The 21,121-nt window shown below is 38.1% G+C and overlaps 1 protein-coding gene across 1 annotated transcript in view; it reads right to left on the bottom strand.

Annotated features, from left to right (window-relative positions):
- Positions 1-21,121, bottom strand: part of LOC136884060 (intermembrane lipid transfer protein Vps13) — an 816,621-nt gene that overhangs the window by 430,509 nt on the left and 364,991 nt on the right. The window contains exons 25-26 of the mRNA XM_067156088.2: positions 13,448-13,566; positions 2,506-2,818 (exon numbers count right to left, since the gene is read on the bottom strand). Of these exons, the coding sequence (XP_067012189.2) occupies positions 2,506-2,818; positions 13,448-13,566 (432 nt within the window). The remainder of the gene's footprint in view (positions 1-2,505; positions 2,819-13,447; positions 13,567-21,121) is intronic.

The following is a 21,121-nucleotide window of genomic DNA, read 5'->3' as shown; positions in this document are numbered from 1 at the left end:
AACATTTACTGTATGATCTGGAGTGTTGTGTTAGCATATTTTATTTGTATTCCATTTTGCAACCTAACCTGTACAGTGTAAAATATTTTTGTAACATATGTTGTTTGTAACTACTAGATTATATTTCTATATTAACTGGAACAGTCCAGAAAGTTTGTGACGCGGACTTTGAGAACAGGGTGTGTCGACCTTTGTTAGTTATGCATTCTAGAAACATGTCCTTTCTATTTTGAAATATGGAAGGTTCGCGATCGGGGTCTATGCATGTGTTCGAGGAAGTGGTTCAAAGATCGTGACCGCAGAAAGAGTTGCGATTGGTGAATCTAGGCAAGCTCCTGTGTTCTGATTGGCTACTCTAAGGGCAGATTTCCCTTTAAAAGTGAGCTAGGCAGCATTTCGTGATCTGTCTCAAGTCTTTGAGCTGCCTTGGTCTTGGCCTGCCGAAGTCTTGACATCGTCAGCGTCTCCCCACTACCAGAATGGGCTGCCTTAGGGTAAGCACTGTTGTTTTCTGCCCAGTTTTAATTTGCATGTAATTTTCATTGGTGTGTCACACAGGAGATTGCCCTAATCGCCACTCTATTGATCTGATATTTTGAATGGTATGTTTAACTTCATTCTAAATTGTAATAGCATATTGTGTTTCCTCTTACCTTCAAGATCGTATCGTACAACTTGATTTGTAATAACAAGTACCGTGTTTGCTTGACTCTTTGAAACTATAGAAAGCTCTTGTCATGGAACATCTAATTTGTGTTTCTCAAAGGATATATAATTTGTATTTTACAAATGGTGTATCTGGATTTTCTGTATAGCTGAATTTGTTCGGAATTTACTTTGTAATATGGATTTTGGAAATAATATTTCTGAAAACCAGACATCACCATTGATTTTTCCGAAAACCGCAACCTAAGCATCTCCATGGCCTTCGGTAAGGTTTCCCAGTCCCCTTTCCACGTTCCTTATTTGTTTTCGTCAAGTTGCCCTCACTGATATTTACTTGTGTTGTATTCAGCGCAGTGCAGCGCAGTTCTGACATCTATTGTGTGTGTAGTGTTTAGGTACCGTGTTATTGCATTTATTTTCCTCCCTTTAACTGTGTGTGTAGCTGCTGACGTAATGGTTACAAAGGAGATGATATTTAAAATAATATTAGGATATGTTATCACAAGTGTGTTTTAGGCAATAAGTTTTTAATCTAAGAGTAGGTATAGTTAATTTTGTTTACCACGTCCCCTTATCCCCTTCAAGGCTTAATAAAGTCAACGTTTTTATGGTGTTGTGAATGTTTTAGGACTAATATGAGAAGAATATGTTTTTATACCCCTTAATTATGTCACCTGAACACACTGTAGCTGACATTTAGTTCCTAAACAAAACGTGTACTAATGAAATATAAATTTGCCTAAGGCAAAAAAGCATTGTACCGATTCATAATATTCATAATATGAATTTTTAATTAATGAAGGCAAGTTGTGGCAAATATTCATTTATAGGAAGAGGAATTAGGGATTGGAATAATGTAGTGAGGAAGATGGTTTACTTCACTTTGTTGTAAACAACTAGTGTTATGAAAATGTGAATCTCTGGGCTGGGAAGACTTGCAAATAAGGAAACAAGCTGCTCGACTAAGCGGTATGTTCTGAGCAGTCAGTGGAGAGATGGCGTGGGATGACGTTAGTAAATGAATAAGCTTTAGTGGAGTTCTTTTTAAATATAGGAAAGATCGTAGTATGAATTTTTAATTCAAGAAGAAAAGTTGCAGCAAATTTTTCATTTATAGGAAGAGGAATTAGGGAATGGAATAATTTAGCAAGGAAGATGTTCAATAAATTTCCAACTTCTTTGAAATTGATAAGAAAAGTATAGGTAAATAACTAATAGGGAATCTCCCACTTGGGTGATAGCTCTAAATGCAGATTTGTGGTCAAAGGGTAAATAGAAAAGACTAGGTAAACAATTGATCATGAATATGCAACCTCGGTGACAACCCTAAATGAAGATCAGTGGTAATTGATTCATTGCTCGAATAAGTGCTCTGAACAAAGGAAGGTGTTATAACAAACGATAACTGTACATATGCTTGTAACCATGGAAGATCATGATGAAGAGGATGTGACTTACACGGACCAAATGCTGGCGTTGCGTGGCCTGATGACGAATAATAAAATATTTGTGGACATGTTAGTATAGCTTTTGAGCTTTTACTGTATAAACAAAACAAAGAGAAATTCTTTATATTTTGCAGAGAATTTGCTTCTGAAGATGCAGAAAAAAGTCTCTGCGAAATGTTTCTCCTTGTTTTCTTGACACGACAAAATTTACAGTCTATTAATGTGGACTGCAAAAGCATCAATCTAAATAAAATACTTCTCTAAATGTGCATGTCATAACAGCCAAGTTGAACTCATGATCTGGAATATCTGATTTAGCAAAGATGTGTGACTAGAGAGCTATTAAGGCTTTGAAGTTCTGCAAGAGCCTTAAATATTCTCGAATACATACCAAACATATCAGATCCTTTCAGCTGAAATGTGACATCAACCATGCTTCGGAATTGCTGATCTACTGAAGTAGGATCAAAAATAGTGGATGCTATTTCTGAAGTGTCTGACGTGTCCGCCTTAGTACGTTCCATCAGTCTTGTCAGCATGTTCTCTCGACCAGCACGTGTGTCATCCAATAGACAATCCACCAGTAGTAAAGATGTACTTAAAGATCCATCAGAATACAAATGTCCTTTAAGAGATAATACGTGCATTGTGAACCGTGCCAAGCCATTTTGAGAAAGGTGAGCAGGTGATGATGTTTCCTCTAGCTGTAAAAAATATCAAAACCATAATAAGATCATGACGTGTTGCAAAATTTAATAATCGACATACACCAAGGTAGACTATAATTCCAAATCTAGTACTGTGGAACATTATTCAATATTCATGATTGCTCTATAACTGCACCGTATAACACAGCAGCACCATCAAGCAGAAAGACAAAATGGACAGTTCAATGAATTCAGCAAAACTTGGTCATGAAGTGTTAAACTAAACAATTTTCCTCCTTTTTTTGTAAGAAATAAATGTAGTGTCAGTCTTCAAGCTCTTTAGGATTTTTCAATCAAGCAATTGCAAGGAATTGGCAGTTTGCTATCTTCATTTATTAGCACATCATCTTTAGTCAAAGAGCTAGTTACTCCTTACCTCAGAGGTGAAGAACATTATGCGAGTATGTGTTTCTGCATCCAATGTGAAATACATATACTCAAATCAGAAACATACATTGAAGACAGTTAATATAATTTTTGACCCAAACTTGGCCACTTCCAGTGCATTTTCCAATGTGATGATTGCATGTTGTGTGTTGTGTAAAGCATAATGATGATGATTGCGATTATTATTAATAATGAGGTAGGAAAAGGGTGACACCTGGTGTCTGAGCATAGCCTATTCCAGTTGAATTCCAATCAGAGGTCTGCTCAAAGCTTTAATATCATCTGATGGACAAATAACGATCAACAGCATCATATGTTCTCACTCTATATGAACACCGCAGAGAGGTTTGAAACTGAACACAGGCTTTTGGCGCACAATCACCTAGTGATTAGGAATTACATACCACCACCCCTCCTCCCCTACCGGCCAACATCAATCAATCAATCAATCAATCAATCAATCAATCAATCAATCAATCAATCAATCAATACTGATCTGCATTTAGGGCAGTCGCCCAGGTGGCAGATTCCCTATCTGTTGCTTTCCTAGCCTTTTCCTAAATGATTTCAAAGAAATTGGAAATTTATTGAACGTCTCCCTTGGTAAGTTATTCCAATCCCTAACTCCCCTTCCTATAAATGAATATTTGCCCCAGTTTGTCCTCTTGAATTCCAACTTTATCTTCATATTGTGATCTTTCCTACTTTTATAAACGCCATTCAAACTTATTCGTCTACTAATGTCATTCCACGCCACCTCTCCGCTGACAGCTCGGAACATACCACTTAGTCGAGCAGCTCTTCTTTCTCTCAATTCTTCCCAACCCAAACATTGCAACATTTTTGTAACGCTACTCTTTTGTCGGAAATCACCCAGAACAAATCGAGCTGCTTTTCTTTGGATTTTTTCCAGTTCTTGAATTAGGTAATCCTGGTGAGGGTCCCATACACTGGAACCATACTCTAGTTGGGGTCTTACCTGAGACTTATATGCCCTCTCCTTTACATCCTTACTACAACCCCTCAACACCCTCATAACCATGTGCAGAGATCTGTACCCTTTATTTACAATCCCATTTATGTGATTACCCCAATGAAGATCTTTCCTTATATTAACACCTAGATACTTACAATGATCCCCAAAAGGAACTTTCACCCCATCAACGCAGTAATTAAAACTGAGAGGACTTTTCCTATTTGTGAAACTCACAACCTGACTTTTAACCCCGTTTATCATCATACCATTGCCTGCTGTCCATCTCACAACATTTTCGAGGTCACGCTGCAGTTGCTCACAATCTTGTAACTTATCACTCTATAGAGAATAACATCATCCGCAAAAAGCCTTACCTCCGATTCCACTCCTTTACTCATACCATTTATATATATAAGAAAACATAAAGGTCCGATAATACTGCCTTGAGGAATTCCCCTCTTAATTATTACAGGGTCAGATAAAGCTTCACCTACCCTAATTCTCTGAGATCTATTTTCTAGAAATATAGCAACCCATTCAGTCACTCTTTTGTCTAGTCCAATTGCACTCATTTTTGCCAGTAGTCTCCCATGATCCACCCTATCAAATGCTTTAGACAGGTCAATCGCGATACAGTCCATTTGACCTCCAGAATCCAAGATATCTGCTATATCTTGCTGGAATCCTACAAGTTGAGCTTCAGTGGAATAACCTTTCCTAAAACCGAATTGCCTTCTATCGAACCAGTTATTAATTTCACAAACATGTCTAATATAATCAGCAAGAATGATTTCCCAAAGCTTTTATTTACCGTTTTCCACCGATCATAGTTACTTTATAGAAACTGCCTCATGCCTGCTTTATCAGCCATATGGTACTGCCTAACAGTCCTACTTTTAAGACCTTCCTTTCTATCACATTTATTTTTAACTACCACAAAAACAGCTTCATGATCACTAATACCATCTATTACTTCAGTTTCCCTATAGAGCTCATCTGGTTTTATCAGCACGACATCCAGGATATTTTTCCCTCTGGTTGGTTCCATCACTTTCTGAATCAGCTGTCCTTCCCATATTAACTTATTTGCCATTTGTTGGTCATGCTTCCTGTCGTTCGCATTTCCTTCCCAATTGACATCTGGCAAATTCAGATCTCCCGCTACAATCACATTTCTTTCCATGTCGTTTCCCACATAGCCGACTATCCTATCAAATAATTCCGAATCCGCGTCAGTGCTACCCTTTCCCGATCTGTACACTCCAATTACTTGTAACTATTCTTATGTTTAGACCCATATTGAAATCTATATATATATAAAACAAGAGTTTTGTTTGTACATTGCTCAGAATTTGAAAAGAATGGTATTTCTGTATCAATCATGTCCACAGTAACAAGGAAATGCATTTTTTACTTTTCCGTAATGCCTGCCTGCCTGCCCGCCCGCCTGCCTGCCCGCCTGTACACGCATCACGAGAAAACGGCTGAAGAAAATTTAATGAAAATGTAAAGTCGGGTGATGAACCACTACAATCTAGGCTCTAAATTATTTTATTCACGCTGAGTGAAATGGTAGTTTAGGGGAAGGCCTGAAATTTAATTCTCAAATATTTATGTTATTAGTGGCCGTGTCTTAATGAAAATCGGTATGCAAAGTCGGGGTAATAGGTCGATATAATCTAGGCCATAAATAATTGTATTCACGCTGAGTGAAATGGCAGTTTACGGGAATGCCTAAAATTTAATTTTCAAGTATTTATATTATTAGTGGTCGTATCTTAATGGAAATCAGTAGACAAAGATGGGAAATAAGTCGCTACAATATAGGCCATACATAATTGTATTCACGCTGAAAAAATCGTACTTTAGGGGAAGGCCTAAAATTTTATTCTCAAATATTTATTATATTAGTGGTCGTATCTTCACGAAAATTGGTATGCAAAGTTGGGGAATAAGTCGCTATAATCTAGGTTATCAATAATTTCATTCATACTGAGTGAAATGGTTGTTTAGGGGAAGGCCTGAAATGTAATCTATATATATAAAATAAGAGTTTTTGAAAAGAATGGTATTTCTGTATCAGTCATGTCCACAGTAACAAAGAAATGCATTTTTTACTTTTCCGTAATTTCTGTCTGTCTGTCTGTCTGTCTGTCTGTCTGTCTGTCTGTATGTATGTATGTATGTATGTACGTACATGCATAACGAGAAAACGGCTGAAGAAAATTTAATGAAAATCGGAATGTAAAGTCGGGTGTGAACCACTACAATCTGGGCTATAAATTATTTTATTCACGCTGAGTGAAATGGTAGTTTAGAGGAAGGCCTGAAATGTAATTCTCAAATAAGTTATTTACGTTATTAGTGGTCGTATCGATAAATACTACATAAATAACATAACTTTAGTTATGTCGTAAGTTAGTAGAAGTTATTAAATTTCCGATCACTTGAGTCTTATACATTGTTACCGTACCGCATATTATTACAGAGATATTCATGAATTTGGATTTTTGTTACTAAGTCCATATCAGCGCCGAGTCACGAGAAGATGGGTAAACAGAATTTAGTGAAAATAGGTATGTAAAGTCTGAGAATAAAGAACTGCAGTCTACGATATAAATAATTTTGTAAGACACCCTAATATCACAGAGTCGAAAGAAAACTAATGTGAAGGCCTGCAATGTAAAAAGCTCATACACTTTATCAACAATAACATTACATTGACCATTGTTTGTTGTGATGTGCTTTTGGTCTTCTGTTTCCACTCATCCCCGATAGTTAGGATTACTGCAGCGTACCGAGATTTTTTAAATTTGCTTTACGTCGCACCGACACAGGTAGGTCTTATGACGATGGGATAGGAAAGGAATAGGTGTTTGAAGGAAGCGGCCTAGGCTTTAATTAAGGTACAGCCTGGTGTGACTGGTGTGAAAATGGGAAACCCCGAAATACCATCTTCGGGGATGCCAGCAGTGGGGTTCAAATCCACTATCTCCCGGATGCAAGCTCACAGCTGCATGCCTCTAACCACACGGCCAACTCGCCTGGTCGTACCGCGTGTACCAGCCTGCCTGTATATTGGCGGGAAGTAGCTGGGGAGTTAGATAACTTTCTTCTTTAGCATGCCATTCCTCTGGTTCATACATTTTCTGATATTACTGGTACGTAACACACTGGTTCATCATAGCATTCGAGTTATTCAATCCCTACTCTGAGGCACTGATTGGAATGAGTAGTGTGCATATTTAACGGAATAAGGACAGAGGAGTGTTCACGGCAGTCTGCGACCTGGTTATTCCAGCTCTGGAACTTTGGACTGTTAGATCAGCACCGTAGTACTGTTCGTTGAAAGTGAGAAAGTGTGCGGTTTTTCATTTGATCGAGTATTTTATAGGATAACATTGCTTTCAATCGCTACATTCCTACTGACGTTTTTGTAATGACGTATGTTGAATTCAATTAGGAAAACCACCAAGTCAGTCTCCCTGAGAATCCCGTAGCGAATCACGGGTACATCAGCTAGTTTGCTATAATTTGCATACACATTTTTATTTTTTATTTTTCTATTCCACCTATTCAATACAATTGATTTTGTGTTGTTAGAAATTCATATTACTACAACACTACATTAAAAGGGACATGTTTCGCTTGGTTTTGAGCATCCTCAGCCTTTGTAACTTATCTCAAGGTTAAGACCTGTCATTGTTAATTTGCTTATAACTAATTTGTACTTAATTATGATTCTAAAAACTAAGTGACCAAGCTCTCATAAAAACGAACTGCTTCCAATGTAAAATCTGCTCGTCAAATCAAGACCAGCAAATGATATAGATGTTGATTCCCATAGGGAATCTGAAATATTTGTCCTGAATGAGTAAATTTATAATACCAATATAAATGGTCCATTATTGGACATTATAAATTTTCCTGCTAACTCATTCTTGGTTGCCAGCGTTTCGCCCTCGTGTGCTAGGCACGGTATGCACTAGCCAGCGTATTGGTAGGTGTGCTAGGTACCAACTGATGAGCCCACCCTAGCACACGAGGGCGAAACGCTGGCAACCAAGAATGAGTTAGCAGGAAAATTTATAATGTCCAATAATGGACCATTTATATTGGTATTATAAATTTACTCATTCAGGACAAATATTTCAGATTCCCTATGGGAATCAACATCTATATCATCTGATGGCCAAGCAGGCATCAATTTTTGCTGATGAGACAAAGTCTCTTAGTGCATTGGCACTGCCAGTGGCTCCAGTTAGCCTATGCAGTGGCCTCCACGGTATGCACTAGCCAGCGTATTGGTAGGTGTGCTAGGTACCAACTGATGAGCCCAGCCTAGCACACGAGGGCGAAACGCTGGCAACCAAGAATGAGTTAGCAGGAAAATTTATAATGTCCAATAATGGACCATTTATATTGGTATTATAAATCAAGACCAGTTCGAGGAAACTACCAATAAGTTGCATTTTACCATTTACAACTAATAAATTACAGAAGCATGCCACAAACCAATAGGCCTACATGATGCAGAATATTTCCAACCTCTGACACGCATTTAAGACTAAGCTTTAGACACTATTGAGTTTTAAACAGAACTTACGACTCAAATTTCAAGTCAACTAACAGTTGTTTTTAAAAAACAAAGAACTTGAGAATTTTAGCCAAATCTCATTATTGTGAAGATATTACTGTCTTTTGGACGTCAATGTTATTAGAATCAATGTATATCCCAATTTTAGCACTGTCATTTTAAATTGTTAAACTGTCCATTGTGTTTACAAATGGCTATGTTCACATATTTTACCACTTAGTTTTTAGAATCATAATTAAGTACAAATTAGTTATAAGCAAATTAACAATGACAGGTCTTAACCTCGAGATACGTTACAAAGGCTGAGGATGTTTGAAACTGAGTGAAACATGTCCCTTTTAATGTAGTGTTGTAGTAATATGAATTTCTAACAACACAATATCAATTGTATTGAATAGGTGGAATAGAGAAATAAAAAATGAAAATTTGTTTGCAAATTACAACATTATGATAGCAAAAATGTTTTCCACCAACAGGACAACAAGCAAACTTTGGTGTCAGATTGTACAGAATCAAAGTCTAAACATTCATGGCCACCACGTGGCGAGCTTGAATACTTTATTTTATAATACTTTTTTATTTTTTTTAATTTTTTTTTTACTTCTTTGTCTTTAAAAGTGGAGTTATGACTTGTGGTCCTCTCTTACATTTAACCACATTACTGTACAGTAAAATATTTGAAAAATATGAAATATAAAAACTCATTTGAATAGTTTTTTTTTTGCTAGTTGTTTTACGTCACACCGACACAGATAGGTCTTACGGCGACGATGGGACAGGAAAGGGCTAGGAGTGGGAAGGAAGCGGCCGTGGCCTTAATTAAGGTACAGCCCCAGCATTTGCCTGGTGTGAAAATGGAAAACCACGGAAAACCATTTTCAGGGCTGCCGACAGTGGGGTTCGAACCTACTATCTCCCGAATACTGGACACTGGCCGCACTTACGCGACTGCAGCTGTCGAGCTCGGTCATTTGAATAGTAACACAGAATACATGCAACATAAGAACCCCTTGAAACTGTAGGTAATATGTACAGCTGTCAGAGAGAGAGAGTGAGAAAGAGAAAGAAGGGGGGGGGGGGGGGGGGGCGGCGGCGGCACCCACACCTGAACAGTAAAAATACTTTAAGTTTCACTTCAGATGCAGTTACATGATGCATGCACGTGTAGATCCACAGCAGCAGCACTGTGAAGTTATTGTTCTTTAGCAATATAAACAATAGATTAGGTTTGAAATAAGATCGCTACCTAATATTAGTGTTAGCTTCTTATATTATTAATTGTTATGCTATACTATCTGTAATGAAATAAAATTATGCATGCTCTTGTAAATGCCCAGTAGAAGCACTGTGAACTAAGTTGTACTATAGTGTTTAAGAGGGAGTCATTTGAGATCTGCTTCATGTGGAACAATGGTAAAGCACTTGCTTAATGATTCAAAGGTTGCAAGTTCGGGCCTTGTTCAAGTCACCATTTTTTATTTTTTAAATCATTCTTTAATAATACAAATATTAGTTTTGGAACAATACAGGTGCATAATACCAGTGTAAGATTTTTCCGCTCCTTATATTATTACATTATACTATCATGTGAAAGAGGACATAGGAACAAGAGGAATCAGCTGGGATGTCGTCTTGAGAGAAGAGTGGTACATGGACAGACAGAAGTGGAGAGTGCTCATAAACCACACCCGGGCAACTGGAGTGGAAAACTGATGATGATGCTGATGATGACTATCATGTGACAAAATAAAACCAGGAAATGATGAATCATACAGTCTTGAAAAAAAACTTAGGAGACGGGGCAACTGGGTTTAAGACTGTAACCAGTCAATGTAAAACAGAAGAGTAGTGTCGAGTGCATTGTGTGTAAAATTTGCAGTGGCTCATCAGAGCACTGGGAATTCAAAATAATTTTAAACAAGGTATCATTGATTAAAATACACTGGGAGTTCTGGCGTATATGAACTCCTACTGCTCACTTTTAAGGATGCGATCTCCATTTGGTCTGTAAATTATTTAGCAAGTGTGAGTAATGCGTTTTGAGGGACTTATTAGAGACTTATCAGTGCGAAGTTGGAATTCAAGATAAATTTGGGCAAATATGTGTTTATAAAAAGGGGAGTTAGGGATTGGAATAACTTACCAAGGGAGATGTTCAAGAAATTTCCAATTTCTTTGCAATCATTTAGCCAATGAGTCTTAACTGTCTTTCAAGATATGCCTATAGATTCCCCATTGCACAACGATAAGCAACACGACTCCTTTTGCTGCATCTGGACATTTTAGTTCTTCTTTAATATTGTCCAAATAGTTGATGCAGACTTTGCGTAAAATGTTGCAATATCAGGCACATGCACACCTTGTTCTTACTTCTTGACAATTTCCTTCTTAACTTTTATCCTAACCATCTTCTTGCTGCCTTCCACTTCAACATTTTCTTCACAATGCCCACTGCTGTAGTAAAGTTATTACACTTAGACAAGATTCTTCCGATGCCCTCAGGCATGTAAATTTACGTTTTTGTAACTGGTCAAGTAGTATATCTACACTAGTTTTCTTTCAATGATATGTAATGATTTTTGTATAGTGTCTATAATTAAAAATTTTTGCATTATGAGTAAATGCTCCCTTCTTGAATTTATATTAATGAATCTTGTGATTCATTGTTATCTATTGATATATAAGCCTTTAATGGTTGGGATTCTTTGAATCATGAACTATAAGATGATCTCTAGTTTTTGAACAAGTCTACGAGGTCTTGCTAAATCTGGTCACACAATTCTATTCTTATTTTAATCAGATTAGACCTTGTAAGTTGAATGATATAAATTCTATTGTTGTTAATGTTGATAACTGAGAATATACTGTATATGCTGTTAAAATTTTCCTTTCACTCTTTAATTCATTCTCCCCTTTCCTCTTGTTACTTGTTACTTGTTTTGACCTTGTTTCACAGCAAACTCTATATCTGGGAGCTGTCGCTTTCTGCGCACCTGTTTCATGTTAGGTTTCGACCTAGTCTCCTTTGTTACTTATTTCTGAATTGAAACTTAATCCTTCTGCTAAGCTTTCTTATACTGTTCATAGAATAGTTTCTTTGTGATAATCAAAACATGGTAAATTACTGGTATCTAGGGTCTAGACCTGGGGTGTTCAGCTGGGCACCCGTTGAGGTTAGCCCAGAACGACCGGACTGGCCTGTCATAAATACGGGCAGCTTACATAGTAAGCATACATCACAGTGAAGCGGAATAGCAAACACACTTTTCAGGAAAGCGAGGGAGTACCGAAGTTTGATTGTGATTATAAAGCTCTCCTCCACTACTCAGCAAAGTGCTGATTGGGATACATCACTTAAAATGTCTTTCTTTCTAGGTTCTGATTTTCTTAAAACATCACGTCACTTTTAATTATGCAAAAAAATCCACAAGATCTGGCAATTCGATAACAACTAAACACAACAAATGCACAAGCAAAGTGAAATACTGTACTGTACAAATGTATGCTACATTCCTGACCTCGCTTGTCTTGAATACTGCTGCTCAAAACTCTGATAAAAGTAATGGAGGGGTTTGGATGATGTCACAGTGGTTAGTCATGCAACATGGTGCAGCTCAGATGATGTCACAGTGGTCAGCTGTGCAGCATGACGTGGTTTGGATGATTCAGCGATTAGTTATTCAACATGGCACGGCTCGGGCAATGTCGCAGCAAGTCTCGAAATTATGTCAAATAGTATGGGAGTGAAATGGAACAGGCGAGTGTGTGTATCGACATGACAATCCATTGGGGATTTAGAGTTTGTTGAGACCGAAACTGGTGAATGATACATCCGGGTAAAACAATACATCGAAAAAAGTGAAATAGAGTTTTTAACCCAGATTGTATTGTACATGTTCTTGGGACTGAAAATCATGAATGATGGATCCAAGAAAACAATAGTTCTGGAAACAATCGCTCAAGGTTCAACTATGTATGTATCAAACGTTTTATTTTTCCACTACATATACTCCTGCATGCCATCTGGCCATGTTGTGTGAACTAATATTTCCACTTTGAGCTTCGATTGCAAAGAATGTTCTTATACAAAACACACTAATTTTCAAATTACATAAATTTATTTTATCCAATGTATAAGAAACAAAACTTAATTTAGTAACTTGCAATAACAGTTCCACTATGAGCCCTAAACCTGTGAATCTCTGTCTTCAAAATTATGGGTACACATATCAATATTTTCCATCAAATGGTCTTGGTCTGAATTGGAAACAAACGTGACACTTTTGTGATGTTTCCTTGTGAGATTGTACTGTAATGCTAATAAACACTTTGCTGAAACAACAATGTGAGGTGTGTGCTAACCACTGTTATAGGAACTGTAATAAATGTGCTCTATCAATGCTAACAGGAGACTTTCCTCATAGGTTCTTAAAAAAAAACAGAAAGTTAAACCATGTTCAAACATAATTTAGTTAAACACTGGCCTGAGCACTTACATAGTACTGATGAAGGATGATATTAATATCTCAATTACATATTGCTCATAGTGAGGGAAAAACACTGACCCTGTCTGTTAACCGAAACTAGCCCCCCTTCTTTCTCTTCACATGCCCGTCATTTTTCTCATTCTCTCAGAGCTAGCCAATTGTAGTATATCATTACTCACCTTCTTTGTGCCACCTGTAAAAAGTTCTATGATCAGACTGTCCATTGTGAAAGTAAATCTCACAGCTGCAGTGACAGCTTCAGATGGCTCCAAACTTGGTCTGCTTTCACCTGATCCAACTGGGTACAAATGAACAAAAACATGAGAAACATACATAACATTGTAAAACCAAACAGTTCAACAATTTTCTCACAATTCATTTCAAAACTATTATACAAGAACATTGTTTATCTGCACTAGATGGGACCGGAGATGAACTGCATTAACGAAAGTCCGGTAATCTGGAAATAAACTGATTAATTCATACAAGCTACAAATCTATATAAACTTTTATAAGGACACAAATAAGGAAAAGAAAAATGCTGTTTAAGCACTTCAATATCATACTCATTTTTATTTAGTGAAATAGTGTGTAAATGCCTTTTGTTCTGTAAACAGTCATTTGAAACAAACTCCAATTATTTTTGTTTCTTTTTCTAGTCAGACAATACTGAAGTCTCAACACCATATTCTACAGCTATATTTTTCAGCAGTTCTCCTTTATCAATTCTGTTTAGCGCTTCACTATTTTTGTCCTAGAAACAATCACCTTCTTCCAATTTTATGACATTTCATTCACACAGATTCAAAAAATTATAGGAACAATACACCTTTTCTAGCATGCTCTATGTTCTTCAAATCCTGCCATTGGTACACCTGCTCTTTCTGGGCAGCTTATCTCCATAAACTTGGTCTCTTTAATATTTACCACCCTGTGGGTGGGGGCAGTAAAATAACATCCACGGTATCCCCTGCCTGTCATAAGAGGTAACTAAAAGGGACCTCAGGGGCGTGGGCTGGCGACCACAGGGCCCTTAGTTGAGTCATGGCATTGTTTCTACTTACTTGTGCCAGGTTCCTCACTTTCATCTATCCTACCCGGCCTCCCTTGGTCAACTCTTGATCTTTTCAGACCCTGACATTATTAGAGCATTCGAGACCTGCAGAGTCTTTCTTTTTCACATCCTATGTGGCCCTTTTCTTTCTTTGGCTGATAACTTCATTTTTTGAAGTGTTTGATCCCTTCCATTTTTGCCTCTTATTAGTGTTAACAGAGGATAGTTGCTACATTGTACTTCCTCTTAAAAAAAAAAAAAAAATCACCACCACAGTCACCTTTAGAATTTAGTTATAATCTGGAAGCTTCACTTGATGCCCACTTCACCCATCTCCTTCAGTATTTCTGCAGGGATCCACAGGAACCATTGCCCTTCCACTTTTACCTCTTTCAAATGCCTTTTTCACTTCACTTATAAGTGTAGGATGCTCTAATGGTCCATTCATGTCAGGTTTGTCTCATTCATCATGGAATAGTTCTTCAGTGGCGTGTGGTGAACACGTTTGTTACCCCAGCAAAAAAAAAAAAAGGCAGACACACAGCCCCACCACATTACCATTTTCAAACTGGTATTCATGGCAGCATCATAAAATAAGCTACAGCAGATTTTAAACAATGTACTTTCGGTTTTATCCGTTGATGCAAGGTAGTCGTAGAGTCATGGTTTTCACAGAAATGTACTGTGACGTTTTTAAAACTTAAAACTCAGTGAGCAAAAGTTAGACAATATTTTACAGGTTCACTCGCTTACTGAGTGTAGGACCTACATTGTAGTTACTGCGGCTACAGACATGAAAAAGTATTCCTCATGACGAATAACACTGTTATATTCATGAAGAATGCCACAGAACTCACGAAAACTTCACCTATAACACAAGAACAACACTAAAAATATTCACAGTCCCTGCCACCATTACAGGTAAACCCATGGGTGCACAGCAACAAAATACAAAATTCTTGTACTTCGCGCTTGGCTCTGTGTTCATGCTGGGTAACCTAAATATTTCCCTAAGCGTATAAAAAAAAATCCTCTATATGTCCCATCAATGAATAAACCGAAAAACTATATGCCAAAATTCAGAAATAAAGTGTGTCCTTACAACTGATTTCATAAAATAGCTTAATTGTATTAGCAAGACGATGTGCAAGTGGCTAAACCATTAACATACTGATATTTTTCTTGTAGCCTCTGATGCATGGCGCTGAACACTTCGAGTGGTAACTACTACAACTAGTATACCTTACCCAAGCTAGCTGGTGTGCCATCGTAAGACACAGTGCATCTCTAGGGTGGCCCACAGTCCCCCCCACCAAGGACAGGGAGGCTTCAAGTGCATGCTTTACCACAGTGTCTTAAATTTCGCTGGGTAGCTCTCTTTCACGCTGGCAAAGAAATCCAGGTCCCTGGAGAATACTGAACTGCTGCAGAGCGAGTGGATTTTCGAGACAGTTGCACTCTGCTTGACTGAGCTGTCTGCAGTTTTTTTTAAAACTTGATAAATAGCATTCCAAGGAATAATAAGAAAATGCACATACAAAATTCTTTTCCCCAGTAGTGCTGGGGTAGATGGGGTTCAGTGCACTCCACTGCCTTATAGAGGATTACTTTTTCTTCATTTTCTATCGCCACCTTTCTACCATTATCGAGGAGGAATGAAGAAGGCTTCTGTTTGAACTTGCCCGTAGCTTCCCCGATTTCAGTGAACATTGAAACGATCCTGTTTGTCCTGAAACTCCTTGATATCTTTGCATTTCGCATTCATCTACATCTCCTTGGCAGCTCTTACTGCTTAAAAAAAATAAAATATATATCCAACTTGTCATACTTTCTTCTGTCTTTCACTCTTCAATGATCTTCTCTGGTCCATCAACATACTTCTTCCCATACTGTCCTTTAGGGCATCTAGAGCAAAATCGGAATTCCTTAACAAGCTTCTTCAGTTTCATACATATCTGGCAACTACAGGCTAGTGATTAGATGGAATATGTCCTCCCGTGTGAGTTTTGACAGAAGTCACGCTGTTTCTAACCTCTTGTTGATCAAAATGAAATCAATTTGGTTTCTGACTAGGTGGTGACTGCAGGGGACTTCCACATGAAAAGTCACCTAGGTAACAGTTTGGATCACATGTTCATGACAGCAAAATCCTCTTCACAACAAAATTAAACAAGACAATTCCCCTCCCCCCCCCCCCCCCACCTCACTTGTTTCTTCCCCCAAGGCCATACTCCCTAATGACTACCTTTCCTCTGCTGACTTTAGTGTTGAAATCTCCCATGATGATGGTCATCTCACTTCTCGGAGTGTAGGAGGGCTTTCCTCACTACATCATAAAATTCTTTGAATTCGTCAGGCTGTCCGCTGTTGATGTGCCATGTATCTTCATCAACAGCACTCTATCCAAGAAGGCAAACATACCAAGCACAGTGCTCGAGGCTGCTTTGTTCAGGATCACTTTGACTCCATTCCTGATGCTCATCATCATTACCCGTGTAGTGCTCCAACATTGTGTGCTGTCCAGTGTCTGGCCATCTAATTTCACAGATTTCCATCACACTGATATTGAGACGTTTCATCGCCTTAATTGTATTATGGATTTTTCTGCCTTAGAACAAACTAGGCATTTCAAGTACGTATCTTCCTGGCTAACCAGATCCTTAGCACCCGTGCCTCATTTAAGGAGTGCCCGTACATGGGGCCATGGCTAAAATTGGCATCCATGATGATTATCCTGGAAAATATACAGCAGTGGTTTTCCACTGCCTTCTGCATCGCAGCACGACATCCGTTCCGCTGCTTCCGCTCCATGTGTTACTGCGTGGTCCTGGGCCCTTGTGGCACACGAGGTCCTCTTTGGCCACACGCTAGTTCTGGTGGAGCTGCTGTCCTCCACTAAGATGAGTTTCACAGGCATTTTCTCCACCGAGGGACCTTCACCCTCCCTGGGGGCCACCTATGCCTGAAGCCAGTGAGCACCTTATGGATGTTGGGTTTATTGACTGATGCGCAACACTCTGCATGGATTCACTTGCTGTATGTTACAATCTGCTACCATGACAGGGTAACCAGGCCAGGCAGTAAACAGTGTTTAGTGGACAAAATTAATTAAAATACAGTAAAACATTGTCCATAAGAGTCCAAATTTTCCTACCATTTGGTAGAGTTATACAGAGCATCTAAACTTGACATGCAGGTGCCCAAAATGGTGTCAAATCAAAATGCCTGCACAAGATACTGAGGCCATATGATTATATTACTACTAACAATGTCATTTTGGTTACGATGGCCATATCAAAGAACAATAAGCAAAAATTCCAGAAGAACCACATATTTCTAGACCAAGTCCTTTCTAAGTATTCACAAAGACAAGGAAAATCATTTTCCAGTTGTTTGTTAATTTCATAATAGAAAGTGGAAAACAGTTCAGCATTATGTACATTCTCTCCTTCTATGAAAAATATTAAGGAGAAATTAAATCTTAAATTACAGATTAATATGTTTTACAAAGACAAATTATATTTTTACATTAAAAATGGAATTGCTCTGAATAATATTACTGAATTGAAGACAGGTAAAACAATGTAAAAATGTATTCATAATGCAAGTATTATGTGCAACCCTGTGGTAGTCCCTTTTGGTATTTCCTGAAAGGGGCTAGCGAGTCAGACGATCAGGGATCTCCAGGCCATCCTGGAGGTTGGGGCTGCCTTTCCGTGTACTGCTCTCATCAGCTGGTTTACCTGCGAGTTTCTGGGAGATGCAACGAGAATGTTCCACCTATAGCCACATTGTAAATATTCCGTTACACATCATCCGAACTATAAAAAGGAGGCTAGCTGCAGACAGTAAGTCAGTGTTAGAGTCAGTGTGAAACACTGTGTTGGGGTTCAGTGGCTGGACTGACGATGACAGCAGTATTTACTGTTGCTAGTGTCCCCCCACCGGAGTCTGAACAAGGAGTGGTTGTCGTTATGTCGGAGTGTCGAGTGAGTGGCTGGACAGAAGACTGTGTATGGGACAGAAGGCTTCGAGTACTGTGTGTGTGGATTGAGCATTGCCGTGAGTCAGCAATGGAAGCAGCTATCGTGAGTGCAACTGGAACAGTATTAATGGTCGTTTTGTGAAGAGTACTGCCCTGCTGTTTAACACTGTTGAACTGTTGCTGTTTAGTGGTTCACTGCATGTGACTGTGTAAATCACTGGAGTTGAACCAAGGAACAGTCATTGTGTGTTGTGTAGCCAGTAGCCTGTGTTAAAACTTAGCTATCTGTACACAGCTGCTGTATAGGGTGACTGGACTTGGAGAAGTGAAGGTAATTCCAACGAGCCAGGACTTCCTGCTATGTGTAAATAGATTTCTAAATAGACAGCAATTAGTAAGTGAGGCCATTTATGGTTGAATAGAAATTTGTGTGTGGTGGGTGGGTGTTTTGTATGTGCGTGTATGCGTGTGCTTGAACTTCCATTATCCAAAAACTCTGGAATATGCAAGCAACTATGTTCTAAAAGAGACAACTTAAAAATGAGTACAAAATTTTATTGTTCCACCTTCTCAATACTTTAAATCATTTAACGTTTATCAAAACATTACAATATAATAACAACAACAGGTACTAGTTTCGGTCTGTTTTTTTGGACCATCATCAGCCTAGCCAAAATTACAAGCAAAAGACAATCTAAAAATGAAGTGATGTGGATGAACAAGGGGATGGTGATGAAATGACATACAAAAGTAAAAACCTTGTACATGTGTTACAATAAATATTACCAGAATATGTTAAAATTAAGAGATGAAGAATAAAAACATTGTGATGTCGTTTAAAATCACTTGATGACAAAGTCTTAGGTTGACGGTTGAACCTGTGTTGCACACTTAAATTTGAGTGAAATCCTATGTAAGTTCTTATGTTTCTGGAAGGTTCTAAAAGCGAGATCCACAATGGCGCAGAGGGAATTGTCCAATATGACCAGTATAGGCTTGACGAATTGAGAAAGCTGGACTCGTTCTATGTAGCATGAACGATTGCTGTTTTTTAAAGGTAGTCTCAATTCAGTCGGAACCCAATGAACCTGAAGAACAAAATTGGAATTAACTCAAGAGATCTAATAGAGGAAAAACAAGGGGAGGGAGGGGGTGAAATAACGAGTACTCACCTTGCGCTTTTTGCAGAACAAGCTGCTGGAATGAGTGCAACGGACAAAGTGAGCATCACGTGGAATAGAACAGCAAAAGAGGAGGGGGAGAAGCGGAGGGGAAGGGTGACGTAAGTGTGGAAGGAGACAGGAGGGGGGGGGGAGGAAGGGGAATGGTTCAGGGCGGTTTAGGAGAGAGGGAAGTTAAATGGTATTTGTGGTGGTGGGGGACCCTTAATTGATTTCAAGAAAGGGTTACGAACAGCCGATTTATTTTTCCTATGATAGGAAATAAAATGATCAAATAAAATATTGGGTTTCTCGGTAATTTCATTAGGATTGTAGTTGGCATTAAAATATTGATCCAAATGTATGTAAAAACTCTCAATTATGTTGAGTAAAGGTCCCTTTTTAGCTATTTCGAGTATGTCCATGTCTGTTTCGATGTTCATAAAACTATGGTTATAATCGACCATATGTTGGCCGATGGCTGAAAATTTGTTGTATTTGACTGTGTTGAAATGCTCAGAATATCTAATATTAAAGCTCCTACCGGTCTGCCCTATGTAGGAAATATTTGAACATGTGTTACATCTAATTCTGTAGACACCTGATTTTGAGTACCTGTTTATTTTATTAATGTGTGAGGTGTTATGTAGGATGTGCATGTTGTTGTTGCTGGTTTTGAAGGCTATTTTCATGCCTTTCTTCTTTAAAACATTAGTAATCATGTGAATTCCATTGACATAGGTAAAAGTGGAGAAAGACTCGTGTTTGGATGGTTCTTTTTTAAGTGTGGTCTTAGGTCAGAATTTGTGTTTACTAATGATATTTTCTATGAATTGATTATTAAAGCCATTGAATCTAGCAATATGACGGTTAGTATTCAATTCTGTATGGAAATCTCTTTTATTCATGGGTACGTTGAATGCTCTATGTATAAGACTATTGTAGGTTGCTTTTTTGTGGGGGAAGGGATGAAATGAATCTTGTCGGATTGTGACGGCCGAATGGGTGGATTTTCTGTATATCTTGTAGGTTAAAGATTCCTGTTGTCTAGTGATGGTGAGAAACAAAAAATTGATTTTTTGATCTACTTCTGACTCCAAAGTGAACTTAATGTGAGGATCGATGTAATTTAATGTTAGAAGTGTGGTAATAGCATCTTGCAGGTTCTCGTTAATAATTACAAGGAGATCGTCGACGTATCTAGCCCAAAAAAAGGATGTTATCAAATTTATTGTTGATTTTTGTGTTCTCAAGAAAGTCTAAATAGATTTCTGCGAGAATCCCGGAAGGCGGTGAACCCACTGCTAGACCGTTTTGTTGGTAAATAGTACCATTAAACATAAAGTTACCTACCAATTTGTGCAATGTAATAAAATCTTCGATTTCCAGTTTACTTAGGTGACCGTTTTTTTTTTTTTGTAGATTATTTTTGATGATGGGAATTAGTTTAGAAATTGGTATACTGGGATACATATTAACAATGTCAAAGGAATGAAGTGAATGAAGTCTGGTCGCATGTTAAAGTTACTAAGTTTGTCTATTAATTTGAAGGAGTTTCTCACAGACTTCTTAGATGAAAAAAGGTCATTTTTACTTAGAAACTTTTGGATAAATTGCATAGTTTTATACAGGTGGCTGTCTAAAAATGATGATT

The sequence above is a fragment of the Anabrus simplex genome, chromosome 1 (assembly GCF_040414725.1).
Source record: "Anabrus simplex isolate iqAnaSimp1 chromosome 1, ASM4041472v1, whole genome shotgun sequence".
Classification (NCBI taxonomy): Eukaryota; Metazoa; Arthropoda; class Insecta; order Orthoptera; family Tettigoniidae; genus Anabrus; species Anabrus simplex.
Note: the sequence above shows the minus strand (reverse complement) of the source record. Positions and strands in the feature narration are given on the sequence as shown.